The sequence below is a fragment of the Coregonus clupeaformis genome, chromosome 4 (assembly GCF_020615455.1).
Source record: "Coregonus clupeaformis isolate EN_2021a chromosome 4, ASM2061545v1, whole genome shotgun sequence".
NCBI classification, from domain to species: domain Eukaryota; kingdom Metazoa; phylum Chordata; class Actinopteri; order Salmoniformes; family Salmonidae; genus Coregonus; species Coregonus clupeaformis.
This window is the reverse complement of record NC_059195.1, coordinates 14013519-14031547: the sequence shown is the minus strand read 5'-3', so window position 1 is coordinate 14031547 and position 18029 is coordinate 14013519. Positions and strand designations below refer to the sequence as shown.

Genomic DNA, 18029 nt, shown 5'->3' with positions numbered 1-18029 from the left:
TGTACATTTCTCTTCACCCACCATCATCAAAAATCTCTGCAATCCTCCTTTAAGCAATTGGCCTTCTGATTTTGTCTCTGTATTCTAGTTAAGCGACAAAAAAATAAGCTAACATTTGGTGAATAGTTATGCTGTTTTTTAGTCATATTTCTTGTTTGTTTCACAAAAAAATATATTTTGCATCTTCAAAGTGGTAGGCATGTTGTGTAAATCAAATGATACAACCCCCCCAAAATCCATTTTAATTCCAGGTTGTAAGGCAACAAAATAGGAAAAATGCCAAGGGGGGGTGAATACTTTAGCAAGCCACTGTAGATGTCTATGATTGATTTAGATTTGGTCCAGTCACTAATCATGTTTGGTCCAAATCATGGCCAGTCTGGACCGGACCAAAAACCAACGTCTGTAGACGTTGAAATCAAAGCCATGGCGGACTGACCAAATTTCAACTACGATGTCCGATGTTGGTCGGTGCTGGTTACAGTAAATGGAAAGAGGTGGCTCATGGGTAGGTGTCAGTAAGAGCCGGGAGAGGTAACATTAACTGGAGAGAGAGAGAAGAGGGAGAGAGGGAGGCGTTGTCCAGACTGTTTTCACACTCTTGCTTTAACCACCAGACGACAGAAAGATAAAGAAAACAGTTATGAACTGAACATAACTGTATGCCAGTGGAAAGGAGGACCGTAGCAGGTAACCCAACTGTGGTTTGTGACTACTATGATTTCCTATTGTAGCCAATTAAAATCATAACGGAAGTACTGTAATTGTTCTGTAATTCTGTTAGCGATTTGGTAACAGAATTACGAGTTTTATTCACTTAATAATTCACAAACAAAAATTGGTATAAGTAAAAACACTAATTGGTAGGTCTACCTTTTACTTGTTACTTCTGGGAACTTTCATTATTCTCCCTCCTCATGAGGGAGAGAAATTAGAGAATATCTGTGTATACAGTGGGGAGAACAAGTATTTGATACACTGCCGATTTTGCAGGTTTTCCTACTTACAAAGCATGTAGAGGTCTGTCATTTTTATCATAGGTACACTTCAACTGTGAGAGACGGAATCTAAAACAAAAATCCTGAAAATCACATTGTATGAATTTTAAGTAATTAATTTGCATTTTATTGCATGACGTAAGTATTTGATACATCAGAAAAGCAGAACTTAATATTTGGTACAGAAATCTTTGTTTGCAATTACAGAGCTCATCATACGTTTCCTGTAGGTCTTGACCAGGTTTGCACACACTGCAGCAGGGATTTTGGCCCACTCCTCCATACAGACCTTCTCCAGATCCTTCAGGTTTCGGGGCTGTCGCTGGGCAATACAGACTTTCAGCTCCCTCCAAAGATTTTCTATTGGGTTCAGGTCTGGAGACTGGCTAGGCCACTCCAGGACCTTGAGATGCTTCTTACGGAGCCACTCCTTAGTTGCCCTGGCTGTGTGTTTCGGGTCGTTGTCATGCTGGAAGACCCAGCCACGACCCATCTTCAATGCTCTTACTGAGGGAAGGAGGTTGTTGGCCAAGATCTCGCGATACATGGCCCCATCCATCCTCCCCTCAATACAGTGCAGTCGTCCTGTCCCCTTTGCAGAAAAGCATCCCCAAAGAATGATGTTTCCACCTCCATGCTTCACGGTTGGGGTGGTGTTCTTGGGGTTGTACTCATCCTTCTTCTTCCTCCAAACACGGCGAGTGGAGTTTAGACCAAAAAGCTAAATTTTTGTCTCATCAGACCACATGACCTTCTCCCATTCCTCCTCTGGATCATCCAGATGGTCATTGGCAAACTTCAGATCGGCCTGGACATGCGCTGGCTTGAGCAGGGGGACCTTGCGTGCGCTGCAGGATTTTAATCCATGACGGTGTAGTGTGTTACTAATGGTTTTCTTTGAGACTGTGATCCCAGCTCTCTTCAGGTCATTCACCAGGTCCTGCCATGTAGTTCTGGGCTGATCCCTCACCTTCCTCATGATCATTGATGCCCCACGAGGTGAGATCTTGCATGGAGCCCCAGACCGAGGGTGATTGACCGTCATCTTGAACTTCTTCCATTTTCTAATAATTGCGCAAACAGTTGTTGCCTTCTCACCAAGCTGCTTGCCTATTGTCCTGTAGCCCATCCCAGCCTTGTGCATGTCTACAATTTTATCCCTGATGTCTTTACACAGCTCTCTGGTCTTGGCCATTGTGGAGAGGTTGGAGTCTGTTTGATTGAGTGTGTGGACAGGTGTCTTTTATACAGGTAACGAGTTCAAACAGGTGCAGTTAATAAAGGTAATGAGTGGAGAACAGGAGGGCTTCTTAAAGAAAAACTAACAGGTATGTGAGAGCCGGAATTCTTACTGGTTGGTAGGTGATCAATTACTTATGTCATGCAATAAAATGCAAATTAATTACTTAAAAATCATACAATGTGATTTTCTGGATTCCGTCTCTCACAGTTGAAGTGTACCTATTATAAAAATTACAGACCTCTACATGCTTTGTAAGTAGGAAAACCTGCAAAATCGGCAGTGTATCAAATACAGTGGGGGAAAAAAGTATTTAGTCAGCCACCAATTGTGCAAGTTCTCCCACTTAAAAAGATGAGAGAGGCCTGTAATTTTCATCATAGGTACACGTCAACTATGACAGACAAATTGAGGAAAAAAAATCCAGAAAATCACATTGTAGGATTTTTAATGAATTTATTTGCAAATTATGGTGGAAAATAAGTATTTGGTCAATAACAAAAGTTTCTCAATACTTTGTTATATACCCTTTGTTGGCAATGACACAGGTCAAACGTTTTCTGTAAGTCTTCACAAGGTTTTCACACACTGTTGCTGGTATTTTGGCCCATTCCTCCATGCAGATCTCCTCTAGAGCAGTGATGTTTTGGGGCTGTCGCTGGGCAACACGGACTTTCAACTCCCTCCAAAGATTTGCACAATTGGTGGCTGACTAAATACTTTTTTTCCCAACTGTACTTGTTCTCCCCACTGTATGTGATGTGGGTTTCTGGTGACAGATTTACAAGGCAATGTTTCTTAAACTTACAGAAGACCAAATAATTTCTCAACATACTAAATGTGTTTATTAGTTGGCAGGGGTCTTTACTCTTTTTATGTATTTCTAATACCTGTTTCAGAATTTGTCTGGTAGATGTTTTCTAAAACCGCTTTTCCATCTGTTTGACCAGAAATCAAAGGTTTACTTATGCCAAATGTGTAAGATGGAAAATGGTTGAAAAATGTATCTATCCTGTCATTTCCTAAAAATATATACTCTTACCTTTCGTTTGGCACCCAATTTGATATTCTCCTATGAACTTCACATGTTGGTGCTCATGGATCCTTTTACATGTAAATGACCCCAATTCACATCCTATAGCATACCATGCATGTACTCAAAACGCCACCAAATGAGGACAATCATGAATAATGAAATCATTCTTAAGCATAACCCTGTGTCTTCTTTTGTGTATTTTAGTGCTTGCAGAGCTGCCTGTACCTCAGAACGTGATTCTGCGCACCCTGAACACACAGTACCTACTGATATGGGACTGGGACCAGACGACCACAGGCAACACTGTTACCTTCACTGCAGAGTACATGGCGTAAGTAACCACACACACTCCCACAATATCACACTCTTAGACACACCCTCCACATGTCACATTATAATGCATCTCACATGATACACCCAAACCGTGGCTGGTCTAATATTTCTTGCACTACAATATGAGTATCATGATCTGGTATTTGGCCAAGACTGCCTCTCATCAGTAGCAGGTAGCCTAGGAGTTAAGAACATTGGGCCAGTAACCAAAAGGTTGCTGGTTCAAATACCTGAGTCGACTAGGTGAAAAATCTGTCGATGCCCTAGAGCAAGGCACTCAACCCTAATGGATAAGAATGTCTGCTAAATGACTAAAATGTCAATGTATATCAGTGACCCTCTCTCGCCCCAATAGGAAGTACAAGATGCAGAGGAAGAAGAAGAACTGGAGCCGTGTGTGCGAGAGGACCACAGATACCCACTGTAACTTCACAGGCTCTGATCTGCACTACTTTGGCATGTATGTGCTCAGGGTCCGAGCCAGTGCAGACGGACTCAACTCAGACTGGGTCCTCAAAGACTTCTGCCCTGATAAAGATGGTGAGAGAGAGGCAAGGGGGAAGACACAGACTTGGGCACCGATTTAAAAACGCAAACGAAAGAGATGTAAATGATAAGATAACAAAAGAATAAACACAGTTGCAAAAAGGCAGTCACGTATCTGAGCACAACCACACACCAACATACGTAGATAGACACCCTAACACACAACTAGCACAGGTAGACATCTATCGATCACCAATAATCATTCTCTGGAGTTGGCTCGGCTGTATTCTGACCATTGATGATTATTTATGGTCATATCTGTTCTTCCCCCTGTCTAGCTGTTTTGGGCCCACCGTCCAGGGTGGAGCTGGCTCCTGTGGGGAACCTGCTAGACGTGACCATCTCTGACCCCCTGACCAGCACCCAGGGCTCCATGAAGGAACACGTCCTCTCCCTGTACTACCACATCCTGTACTGGAGCCACTCCGATGACCCTCAGGTACTTTCTTTTCTTACTAGCACTGACTTTTCTGATAGCTACTTTATTGGTGGAAAATGTACTGTGACTGTGATATGTGGTGGCTCACCTAGCTACCTTAAGATGGATGCACTAACTGTAAGTCACTCTGGATAAGAGCATCTACTAAATGACAAAAATGTATATGTTACTTTTTTTTGGTTTCTAGCTGAATCTATAATCAGGACAGATTAATTATTCTTTGGAACAACTAGACATCCTCAGAGAGAAGTTTAAAATGTACAGACCTTTTAGTTTCTCCAGTTCACACTTCCCTTTTTCTATGGTCCCTTAAGACACCTGGGCCTCCCCTCAGTAACCCTGTGACTGCTATAAAACCCCACACACCAGAAGCCATAACAACATGTAACACTCTAAACCGCAACCTTAAAAAGAACGCACCTGTGTTCTTACTGTGGTTTTCTATGTAACACAATAATGAATAATACCCCTTTCAGACGTATGGAATGTGGCGCCTTGAACGCTCCTCGGCTACGGCATGTTTGTTTGACTGAAAGGGTACACTACAGCTTTTTAAATGCCGCAACGAAACCTTTTCTGGTGATAGTTTTGAAGCGCCACTGAACAGGCATTTAACTTGTCTGTTAAGGAATGCCGCTTCTGAAGCAGGACTAACATCCATCACTAGGCAACCAAAACTGTCAATCAAATGATCTTGCGCTGCCTGCCTGCTGCATGCGCGCAGACCACTCGCTCCCAACGCCTTGATCACACCGATAGCGTCATTGCGCAAAATAGTACGCAGCATTATCTGGATATGTGTGCAACAAAAATGTAACAATCACCTTCTGCTACCGTTTCTGTCAGGCCGTCTACGCGTACAGTTTGACGCATACGTTAGATAAATCCAAAGTATGCACCACACAGAACGCACTGCAACTGCCTCTGCAACGCAATGCTTCAAGGCAAACGCAGCGTTCCATTGGAAATGAATGTACTTCTGGTGTACCAAAATGCAATGACGCTGTCAGTGTGATCGAGGCATAAGAAAAGTACTTTGAAGTTCATAAAATACAATGACTTACCAATGACTTACCAATAAAAAAACAGCAGAATAACAACACAACAGCACATCAATCTGCAACGTTTATTGTTGTAAGGGAAACAATACCGAACATTCTATGCTGGAGCAGACTTCTACTGTCTGAAAGGTACAGAGGCTTCTGATGCGGCATTAAAAAAAAAAAAAATTGTCTGAAAGGTTATCAATTGTCACTATCGACCCGTTACTGTAGCGGCGTCCTATGTAAGGGGTTTAAGTCAAGGGGTATGAATACTTTCTGAATGCACTGTAATTGTGTGACGGTGGGGATGCAGGGTTGTTCCAAATGAAACAACTACAAGTGTGCTTGCTCTAATTCCAGCTAGACAAGCTCAAAAAAGGACCTTATAGTTGAAGCCTCTTCTTTGAATCATAAAAGTGCATTGAAATTGCTTAGGGACTGTGCACTTTGGAGAGGTGTGTGTGTGTGTGGCACTTGGAGACACCAGTTAGACCTCTCACTCAAACCCTTATAATTAGTTTTTCTTATGTTGCACCTACCTCACATGTTCCAGGAATATTCTTATAATGTTACTGAATGTATCCAGAGTATTTTTAGATGTAGTTATCAACAAATGCGGCAAAAATTACAATAAATGTCAAATGCACATAAAATCAAGTGTAATGGGCTCCCGAGTGGCACAGTGGTCTAAGGTACTGCATTGCAGTGCTTGAGGCGTCACTACCGACCCAGGTTCGTTCCCGGGCTGTGTCACAACTGGCCGTGACCGGGAGTCCCATTGGGTGGCGCACAATTGGCCCAGCGTCGTCCGGGTTAGGGGAGGGTTTGGCCGGGGGGGCTTTACTTGGCTCATTGCGCTCTAGCGACTCCTTGTGGCGGGCCGGGCGCCTGCAGGCTGACTTCAATCATCAGTTGAATGGTGTTTCCTCCGACACATTGGTGCGGCTGGCTTCCGGGTTAAGTGGGCGGGTGTTAAGAAGCGCCGTTTGGCGGGTCATGTTTCGGAGGACACATGACTCGACCTTCGCCTCTCCCGAGCCCGTTGGGGAGTTGCAGCGATAAGACAAGATCTCAATTGGATATCACGAAATTGGGGAGAAAAAGGGGGTAAAAAATTATAAATAAATATAAAGTGTAATGTTAGGATTCAGTCTTGTCAGGTGAACTGTTGTGTACTCACCTTTTGGTCTAATAATAACTGTTCCCTTTAAATGGCTACCATGGTTATGCATACAGTGAGGGAAAAAAGTATTTGTACGTTTGCCCACTGACAAAGAAATTATCAGTCTATAATTTTAATGGTAGGTTTATTTGAACAGTGAGAGACAGAATAACAACAACAAAATCCAGAAAAACGCATGTCAAAAATTGATTAGCATTTTAATGAGGGAAATAAGTATTTTACCCCCTCTCAATCAGAAAGATTTCTGGCTCCCAGGTGTCTTTTATACAGGCAACGAGCTGAGATTAGGAGCACACTCTTAAAGGGAGTGCTCCTAATCTCAGCTTGTTACCTGTATAAAAGACACCTGTCCACAGAAGCAATCAATCAGATTCCAAACTCTCCACCATGGCCAAGACCAAAGAGCTCTCCAAGGATGTCAGGGACAAGATTGTAGACCTACACAAGGCAGGAATGGGCTACAATACCATCGCCAAGCAGCTTGGTGAGAAGGTGACAACAGTTGGTGCGATTATTCGCAAATGGAAGAAACACAAAATAACTGTCAATCTCCCTCGGCCTGGGGCTCCATGCAAGATCTCACCTCGTGGAGTTGCAATGATCATGAGAACGGTGAGGAATCAGCCCAGAACTACACGGGAGGATCTTGTCAATGATCTCAAGGCATCTGGGACCATAGTCACCAAGAAAGCAATTGGTAACACACTACGCCGTGAAAGACTGAAATCCTGCAGCGCCCGCAAGGTCCCCCAGCTCAAGAAAGCACATATACAGGGCCGTCTGAAGTTTGCCAATGAACATCTGAATGATTCAGAGGAGAACTGGGTGGAAGTGTTGTGGTCAGATGAGACCAAAATCAAGCTCTTTGGCATCAACTCAACTCGCCATGTTTGGAGGAGGAGGAATGCTGCCTATGACCCCAAGAACACCATCCCCACCGTCAAACATGGAGGTGGAAACATTATGCTTTGGGGGTGTTTTTCTGCTAAGGGGACAGGACAACTTCACCGCATCAAAGGGACGATAGACGGGGCCATGTACCGTCAAATCTTGGGTGAGAACCTCCTTCCCTCAGCCAGGGCATTGAACATGGGTCGTGGATGGGTATTCCAGCATGACAATGACCCAAAACACACGGCCAAGGCAACAAAGGAGTGGCTCAAGAAGAAGCACATTAAGGTCCTGGAGTGGCCTAGCCAGTCTCCAGACCTTAATCCCATAGAAAATCTGTGGAGGGAGCTGAAGGTTCGAGTTGCCAAACGTCAGCCTCGAAACCTTAATGACTTGGAGAAGATCTGCAAAGAGGAGTGGGACAAAATTCCTCCTGAGATGTGTGCAAACCTGGTGGCAAACTACAAGAAACGTCTGACCTCTGTGATTGCCAAAAAGGGTTTTGCCACCAAGTACTAAGTCATGTTTTGCAGAGGGGTCAAATACTTATTTCCCTCATTAAAAATCTAATCAATTTATAACATTTTTGACATGTGTTTTTCTGGATTTATTTGTTGTTATTCTGTCTCTTACTGTTTAAATTAACCTACCATTAAAATTATAGACTGATCATGTCTTTGTCAGTGGGCAAACGTACAAAATCAGCAGGGGATCAAATACTTTATTCCATTTTTACATTTTACATTTTAGTCATTTAGCAGACGCTCTTATCCAGAGCGACTTACAGTTAGTATTCCCTCACTGTATACTTTTCATATTTTTTACATTTACATAATTTAGCAGACGCTCTTATCTAGAGCGACTTACAAATTGGTGCATTCAACTTATGATAGCCAGTGGAACAACCACTTTTTTTTTTTTTTTATTGGTGTGGGAAGAAGGATTACTTAATACTATTCCAGGTATTCCTTAAAGAGGTAGGGTTTCAAGTGTCTCCGGAAGGTGGTCAGTGACTCCGCTGTCCTGGCGTCGTGGGGGAGCTTGTTCCACCATTGGGGTGCCAGAGCAGCAAATAGCTTTGACTGGGCTGAGCGGGAACTGTGCTTCCGTAGAGGTAGGGGAGCTAGCAGGCCAGAGGTGGATGAACGTAGTGCCCTCGTTTGGGTGAAGGGTCTGATCAGAGCCTGAAGGTAAGGAGGTGCCGTTCCCCTCACAGCTCCGTAGGCAAGCACCATGGTCTTGTAGCAGATGCGAGCCTCAACTGGAAGCCAGTGGAGTGTGCGGAGGAGCAAGGTGACATGATAGAACTTGGGAAGGTCGAACACCAGACGGGCTGCGGCGTTCTGGATAAGTTGTAGGGGTTTAATGGCACAGGCAGGGAGCCCAGCCAACAGCAAGTTGCAGTAATCCAGACGGGAGATGACAAGTGCCTGGATTAGGACCTGTGCCGCTTTCTGTGTAAGGTAGGGTCGTACCTGCAGGATCGGGTCACCGCTTTGATGTTAGCGGAGAACGACAGGGTGTTGTCCAGGGTCACGACAAGGTTCTTTGCACTCTGAGAGGAGGACACAATGGAGTTGTCAACCGTGATGGCGAGATCATGGAGCAGGCAGTCCTTCCCCGGGAGGAAGAGCAGCTCCGTCTTGCCGAGGTTCAGCTTGAGGTGGTGATCCGACATCCACACTGATATGTCTGCCAGACATGCAGAGATGCGATTCGCCACCTGGTTATCAGAAGGGGGAAAGGAGAAAATTAATTGTGTGTCGTCTGCGTAGTAATGATAGGAGAGACCATGTGAGGATATCACAGAGCCAAGTGACTTGGTGTATAGAGAGAATAGGAGAGGGCCTAGAACTGAGCCCTGGGGGACACCAGTGGTGAGAGCACGTGGTGCGGAGACAGATTCTCACCACGCCACCTGGTAGGAGCGACCTGTCAGGTAGGACGCAATCCAAGAGTGAGCAGCGCCGGAGATGCCCAACTCGGAGAGGGTGGAGAGGAGGATCTGATGGTTCACAGTATCAAAGGCAGGTCTAGAAGGATAAGAGCAGAGGAGAGAGAGTTAGCTTTAGCAGTGCGGAGAGCCTCCGTGACACAGAGGAGCAGTCTCAGTTGAATGACCAGTCTTGAAACCTGACTGGTTTGGATCAAGAAGGTCATTCTGAGAGAGAGAGCAGGAGAGTTGGCTAGAGACGGCACGCTCAAGAGTTTTGGAGAGAAAAGAAAGAAGGGATACTGGTCTGTAGTTGTTGACATCGGAGGGATCGAGTGTAGGTTTTTTGAGGAGGGGTGCAACTCTCGCTCTCTTGAAGACGGAAGGGACATGGCCAGCGGTTGAGGATGAGTTGATGAGCGAGGTGAGGTAAGGGAGAAGGTCTCCGGAAATGGTCTGGAGAAGAGAGGAGGGGATAGGGTCAAGCGGGCAGGTTGTTGGGCGGCCGGCCGTCACAAGTAGCAAGATTTCATCTGGAGAGAGAGGGGAGAAAGAAGTCAAAGCATAGGGTAGGGCAGTGTGAGCAGGACCAGCTGTGTCATTTGATTTAATAAATGAGGATCGGATATCGTCAACCTTCTTTTCAAAATGGTTTACGAAGTCATCCACAGAGCAGGAGGAGGAGGAGGATTCAGCAGGGAGGAGAAGGCGGCAAAGAGCTTCCTAGGGTTAGAGGCAGAGGCTTGAAATTTAGAGTGGTAGAAAGTGGCTTTAGCAGCGGAAACAGAGGAAGAGAATGTAGAGAGGAGGGAGTGAGAAGATGACAGGTCCGCAGGGAGTCTAGTTTTCCTCCATTTCCCCTCGGCTGCCCGGAGCCCTCTTCTGTGAGCTCGCAATGAGTCGTCATGCCACGGAGCAGGAGGGGAGGACCGAGCCGGCCGGGAGGATAGGGGACATAGAGAGTCAAAAGATGCAGAAAGGGAGGAGAGGAGGCAGAATCAGGAGATCGGAGGGAGAAGGATTTAGCAGAGGGAAGAGATGATAGGATGGAAGAGGAGATAGTAGCGGGAGAGAGAGAGTGAAGGTTGCGAAGGCACATTACCATCTGAGTAGGGGCAGAGTGAGTAGTGTTGGAGGAGAGCGAGAGAGAAAAGGATACAAAGTAGTGGTCGGAGACTTGGAGGGGAGTTGCAGTGAGATTAGTAGAAGAACAGCATCTAGTAAAGATGAGGTCTAGCGTATTGCCTGCCTTGTGAGTAGGGGGGGACGGTGAGAGGGTGTCAAAAGAGGAAATGAGTGGAAAGAAGGAGGCAGAGAGAAATTAGTCAAAGGCAGACGTAGGGAGGTTAAAGTCACCCAGAACTGTGAGGGGTGAGCCATCCTCAGGAAAGGAACTTGTCAAGCTCATTGATGAACTCTCCAAGGGAACCTGGAGGGCGATAAATGACAAGGATGTTAAGCTTGAATGGGCTAGTGACTGTGACAGCATGGAATTCAAATGAGGAGATAGACAGATGGGTCAGGGGAAAAAGAGAGAATGTCCACTTGGGAGAGATGAGGATTCCTGTACCAACGCCGTGCTGACCAGATGCTCTCGGGGTATGCGAGAACACATGGTTAGACGAGGAAAAAACAGTAGGAGTAGCAGTGTTTTCTGTGGTAATCCATGTTTCCGTCAGCGCCAAGAAGTCGAGGGACTGGAGGGTAGCATAGGCTGAGATGAACTCTGCCTTGTTGGCCGCAGAACGCCAGTTCCAGAGGCTGCCAGAGACCTGGAACTCCACGTGGGTCGTGCACGCAGGGACCACCAGATTAGAGTGGCAACAGCCACGTGGTGTGAAGCGTTTGTATGGCCTGTGCAGAGAGGAGAGAACAGGGATAGACAGACACATAGTTGACAGGCTACAGAAAAAGGCTACAATAATGCAAAGGAGATCGGAATGAAATGAACTAAACATCTGGGAAAGCGAGAGAGCGGGGCCTCCCTCACTTACGTTTCACTGAAACACTCAAATATAACTCTTCCAACTTCCACTTTAGAAATTATAATTGTTGTAAACTACAGCTGTTCAATGTTTACTAGGAATAGACTCTAACTTAGTTTATTCAGCTAACTTGGTACAGTATTCTTCCGTGAAAACCGTCCAGGGCACCGAATCCTATGACGCCAAAGCCAACTAGCATGCCAGCCTCCAATAACACGGTTTAGCACCAATACTTGGTTACAACAAACCACCAGTGTGTTAACACGCCAAGCAGATAATTCGTGTCCGTGTCTAACGTTGTATAAAGTTTTGGGTTAGTTTTGACAGTTTGAGTGAGTACGTCGTCAACTTATTCAGCCAGTTAGTTAGCTAGAATAGTTAGCATACTAGCTAGCCATTGCTCTCTGCCAACGAGCTAACCCCTCCTCCCACGGCGCGAACACACAGAGAGCCAAGCTAACGTTAACTAGTCACCCATGTCCCGAATTCCCTTGAACGACTCTGGTTACCATTATGTAAAAATAAAACAAAAGTATATGTAGGTTATAACTTACCCTTTGTAGCTACTGTTAGCCAGTTAAGTGCAAAGCTAGCCACTGACTCGATTCAGCCACAGTTGCTAATAGTTACCAGTAGCTACCCGCTAGCTAGCTAGCTTTATTGGTCCAGGTAGTGAGTTAGCTAGCCTCGTGCTTCACCGGGCTCAGCCGAATACAATACTTACCTACAATAATTACCTACAATAACCTAGATAAACTACCTACAATACATAACTACAATACCTACCTACCTACAATCTAAATACATGGTTTAAGCTTTAGTCGACACCATATAAGCCAAGCTTACCTCCCGCCAGAGAGAGACAAAACCTCACCTGACCCGACGCTGTCCCATCTATCAGTGGTTCTTCTGTAAGATTTCAATTTAGCCCTATCCATATAGGACAATTCCCACGAGTGTAAAGGGTTAAATAAAAAAAGCGTATTTATTGTAAAAAGTAAAGCCAACACGTTTCGGATTTTGGCCTTCTTCAGGGTTTTTATTCTGAAAGGTTTTGAAGTGTCGGACAGGGCATTCAAATGAGCATCGGATTGAATGCAAAGCTCTTATTACATATTCTCTGTAACTCCCCCAGGACTTCAACATCAATAGTATCTGCTCTTCTGCTATCTGTACCTGTGGAACACCAGAGATATATGATTCCTTTTTAACCCACAGGTTGTTTGCCCTACCTCAGTGTTTCGTAAACCTCTCCTGGAGTACCTCAGCCATTCCACTTACTTGATGTATTCCAGGACTAGCACAGCTGATTCAAGTAAGGAAGGGCTTGGTGATTAGTTCACCAGTGGAATCAACTGTGCTAGTACTGCATTACATCAAGTAAGTGGAATGGCTGGAGGTACTCCAGGAGAGGTTTGGGAAACACAGCCCTATCTTATTTCACTATGCAAAAACCTCTTAACATGTTTTTTTTGTATGACCAGGGTCTGAAGCCAAAAGTGGTGGACTCGAGCAACAACCTGGTGACGCTGCCTGAGCTGGAGGCCTGGACGTGGTACTGTGTCATGGTTCAGTCTCGCTACGACTACTACAACAAGACCAGCAGCTACACAGCACCCCAGTGCATGCAGACAGAAGGTAAAGACTTTGAGAACGGTTTTGAAATAGCATGACGTGAGTGTGTGTGTAACCTACCTGTATCAGTGTGAGTAAGTATACTGTATGAGTGTGTGTGTTTTTGCTTTAAAGGAGTATTTACACATTAATATAGGCACTGTAATGTAGTGTGAAGGACACTGTTAAGTGTGATTGTGTCTTCATCCACAGGTGACACCCTGTGCTGGCAGATTTTCCTGGTCTCCCTGGTAGCGTGTATCCTGCTGGTGCTGCTGCCCTACGCCTTCTTTAGGTTCTACAGAGTCCTCAAAAACACCTTGTACCCCTCCATCCAGCTGCCTGCACACATCCAGGAGGTAGGCTATACATGGGCTAGCGCACACACACAACCATTTCAAATCAAATCAAATGTTACTTGTCACATACGCCGAATACAACAGGTGTAGACCTTACCGTGAAATTCTTATTTACAAGCCCTTAACCAACAATGCAGTTTTAAGAAAATAGTTTAAAAAATATTTACTAAATAAAATAAAATAAAAAAAGTAACACAATAAAATAACAATAACGAGGCTATATGCAGGGGGTACCGGTACCAAGTCAATGTGTGGGGGTACAGGTTAGTCAAGGTAATTTAGGTAATTTGTACATGTACAGTGGCTTGCGAAAGTATTCACCCCCCTTGGCATTTTTCCTGTTTTGTTGCCTTACAACCTGAAATTAAAATTGATTATTTGGGGGTTTGTATCATTTGATTTACACAACACGCCTACCACTTTGAAGATGAAAAATACTTTTTATTGTGAAACAAACAAGAAATAAGACAAAAAAAGAGAACTTGAGCGTGCATAACTACTTTATTTAACTAATTATGTGACTTCTGAAGGTAATTGGTTGCACCAGATCTTATTTAGGAGTTTCATAGCAAAGGGGGTGAATACATATGCACGCACATCTTTTCTGTTATTTTTTTTATATAATTTTTTTTCACTTCACCAATTTGGACTACTTTGTGTATGTCCATTACATGAAATCCAAATAAAAATCCATTTAAATGACAGGTTGTAATGCAACAAAATTGGAAAAACGTCAAGGGGGTTGAATACTTTTACAAGGCACTGGTGGTAGGGGTAAAGTGACTATGCATAGATAATAAACAGCGAGTAGCAGCAGGCCTCACAGTGGCTAGCATGTACACAACAGTAATATCTAGGTGGTGTAACATCACCCTATCTGTGGGTGGGTGTGTGTCTCAGGGGGTGTTTGAATAAATTGAGTAATCGTATGCTGCGCCCTCTTCCCCCCAGTTTCTCTGTGACTCCTCAACCAGCTCTGAAATGCCCATCCTACTCACTCCTGAGTCGGAGCTGTGCTATAATAATCTGAGCGTGTGCCCTGAGGTGGTGCTGCTGGAGATCCACATCCCTCCTCCCTTCACAGCTCCCCCCTCAGGGCTGGAGCAGGACAGCAGCAGGCATAGCCGCCAGGGCAGTGAAGGTAGTGGGGACTCTGGGGTCTACTCCACAGAGGGAGGCTCCGCCCAGCAGGGTCGTAGTGGTCGGGGTGTGCCAATCAGGAGAGACAAGGAAGTGGACTCCTGGCAGACGCTGGAGCAGGACAAGCTGGAGATGGGGGGAGAGCCCGGAGACTAAGGAGTTCTGGACGAGGGGGTTTTGGACGTGTGCGTCTGAGGAGAGATGGAGAGAGCGAGAAGAGAGCTGGGTGGAAATACCGTAGGTGATGGTTGGAGAATTGTAGTAGGGGAAAGGAGAAGGTTCGCATAGAATGTTCTCCAAAGTCTCTGAGTCTTTCTGCCCCTCCTCAAAAGACACTTTGAAGTTGATGACATCTCGCAGATTAAAGGACACATCTCAAAAGTAAGGGTGTAATGGTAAACATATTCATACCGACTCGTTCGGTATGGGGACCTCTTCTGTCCGCACTGTGAAGCCGAATGAATACAAAAACAAAACAAATGGATATATATATATCTCACTAGGCCTATAGGCTATGCATACGCTGCATTGTATGCCTCTTGGGTAAATCTGAGCAACAACTAAAAAAATAATTTTAGGCTATTCTGTTAAAACAACTATAGCCTACAGTATGTTCACGTTGTAATTAAAATGTGAATCTTAATTGCCTGTCCTTTTGTGAGGCGCAGCCAGGAACTAGTTCAGTACGATGGCGAGTGGTGGGGTCAATAAACCAGGAGGATTCTCCATCATCGTTTAAATCTCCAGTTTGGGAACATTTTGGCTTCCCAGTAAGATTATAGCGGGGATGGATAGAGAGAGTATGTCGCCACTGCTAAAAGAGAATCGCCTATGCAGCTGCCAACACCTCAAAAATGTTGACACAGTTACGCCGACATCACCCCAATATTCCTACCACCAGAGCAAGACGGCAACGCAAAAAAACAACACAACTTCGTCTCCCCTCTATATTCAAGCCGCACTTCGCAGCGGACTCTGACCGGGCCAAAATCAATTACAAGAGCGATAGGTATGTTTATAGCCACGGAAATGCGCCCATTCTCGGTGGTTGAGAAGAATCAGGGGTTTTCAGCACTTCATGAAAGTGCTCGAGCCACATTACGAACTTCACCCACTCGCAGCCATTTCAGCAAATGGGTAGTACCCACTCTACAGTGAGGGGAAAAAAGTATTTGATCCCCTGCTGATTTTGTACGTTTACCCACTGACAAAGAAATGATCAGTCTATAATTTTAATGGTAGGTTTATTTGAACAGTGAGAGACAGAATAACCAAAAAAATATCCAGAAAAACGCATGTCAAAAATGTTATAAATTGATTCGCATTTTAATGAGGGAAATAAGTATTTGACGCCCTCGCAATCAGAAAGATTTCTGGCTCCCAGGTGTCTTTTATACAGGTAACGAGCTGAGATTAGGAGCACACTCTTAAAGGGAGTGCTCCTAATCTCAGTTTGTTACCTGTATAAAAGACACCTGTCCACAGAAGCAATCAATCAATCAGATTCCAAACTCTCCACCATGACCAAGACCAAAGAGCTCTCCAAGGATGTCAGGGACAAGATTGTAGACAAGGCTGGAATGGGCTACAGGACCATCGCCAAGCAGCTTGGTGAGAAGGTGCGATTATTCGCAAATTAAAGAAACACAAAAGACTGTCAATCTTCCTCAGCCTGGGGCTCCATGCAAGATCTCACCTCGTGGAGTTGCAATGATCATGAGAACGGTGAGGAATCAGCCCAGAACTACACGGGAGGATCTTGTCAATGATCTCAAGGCAGCTGGGACCATAGTCACCAAGAAAACAATTGGTAACACACTACGCTGTGAAGGACTGAAATCCTGCAGCGCCCACAAGGTCCCCCTGCTCAAGAAAGCACATATACAGGCCCGTATGAAGTTTGCTAATGAACATCTGATTGATTCAGAAGAGAACTGGGTGAAAGTGTTGTGGTCAGATGAGACCAAAATTGAGCTCTTTGGCATCAACTCAACTCGCCGTGTTTGGAGGAGGAGGAATGCTGTCTATGACCCCAAGAACACCATCCCCACCGTCAAACATGGAGGTGGAAACATTATGCTTTGGGGGTGTTTTTCTGCTAAGGGGACAGGACAACTTCACCGCATCAAAGGAACGATGGACAGGGCCATGTACCGTCAAATCTTGGGTGAGAACCTTCCCTCAGCCAGGGCATTGAAAATGGGTCGTGGATGGGTATTCCAGCATGACAATGACCCAAAACACACGGCCAAGGCAACAAAGGAGTGGCTCAAGAAGAAGCACATTAAGGTCCTGGAGTGAACTAGCCAGTCTCCAGACCTTGATCCCATAGAAAATCTGTGGAGAGAATTGGAAGTTCGAGTTGCCAAACGTCAGCCTCGAAACCTTAATGACTTGGAGAAGATATGCAAAGAGGAGTGGGACAAAATCCCTCCTGAGATGTGTGCAAACCTGGTGGCCAACTACAAGAAACGTCTGACCTCTGTGATTGCCAACAAGGGTTTTGCCACCAAGTACTAAGTCATGTTTTGCAGAGGGGTCAAATACTTATTTCCCTTATTAAAATGCAAATCAATTTATAACATTTTTGACAAGCGTTTTTCTGGAGTTTTTTGTTGTTATTCTGTCTCTCACTGTTCAAATAAACCTACCATTAAAATTATAGACTGATCATGTCTTTGTCAGTGGGCAAACGTACAAAATCAGCAGGGGATCAAATACTTTTTTCCCTCAAGCTAAAACCAAAGTTGTCAATACCTTTTTTATTTTTTTTGGGGTTAGATCAGCTTAATATTGCAGATAGATTGTAACTTCCATCAATGTAATTGTCTGCATCACTTCCAATCTCCTGTCACTGTTAAGTAGCTCTCTGTAGCCCTGCAGGTCCATCCATCTGTAGTAAGCACAACACAGGGTTTATTGGCCAATTTATTGACAACTTGCACCCTGTTTATTGACAACTTGTATGTATGTATGTATGTATGTATTACATTACCCTGAACTGGGAAATGAAAAGTACCATGCTACAGACACGCCCCCTTTATGAGAGTCACACAAGTACTCATATTTTTCTCTTTGTAAGAAAACATTATAGCATAGGCTTATACGATGTCTGAGCCATGTTTACATATTGATTTCACATGCATATTGCACTTTATTTTAGTGTTGTTGATGAGTAATCATGTGTTTTCATTTTAAGAAAATACAAGGTGTTGGTATTCCTGATTGTGCTCTCATCAGGCATTATATTACTCATGACCATATATGGAATCAGGAATACGAACACTTT

The 18029-nt window shown here is 44.6% G+C and overlaps 1 protein-coding gene across 1 annotated transcript in view; it reads left to right on the top strand.

The window, feature by feature from the left end:
- Window positions 1–15944, top strand: part of LOC121556178 (interferon alpha/beta receptor 1a-like) — a 31360-nt gene extending 15416 nt beyond the window's left edge. The window contains exons 2-7 of the mRNA XM_041870082.1: window positions 3479–3605; window positions 3963–4147; window positions 4432–4592; window positions 13112–13265; window positions 13455–13600; window positions 14552–15944. Of these exons, the coding sequence (XP_041726016.1) occupies window positions 3479–3605; window positions 3963–4147; window positions 4432–4592; window positions 13112–13265; window positions 13455–13600; window positions 14552–14896 (1118 nt within the window). The 3' untranslated portion in view covers window positions 14897–15944. The remainder of the gene's footprint in view (window positions 1–3478; window positions 3606–3962; window positions 4148–4431; window positions 4593–13111; window positions 13266–13454; window positions 13601–14551) is intronic.
- The last annotated feature ends 2085 nt before the right edge of the window (window positions 15945–18029 follow it).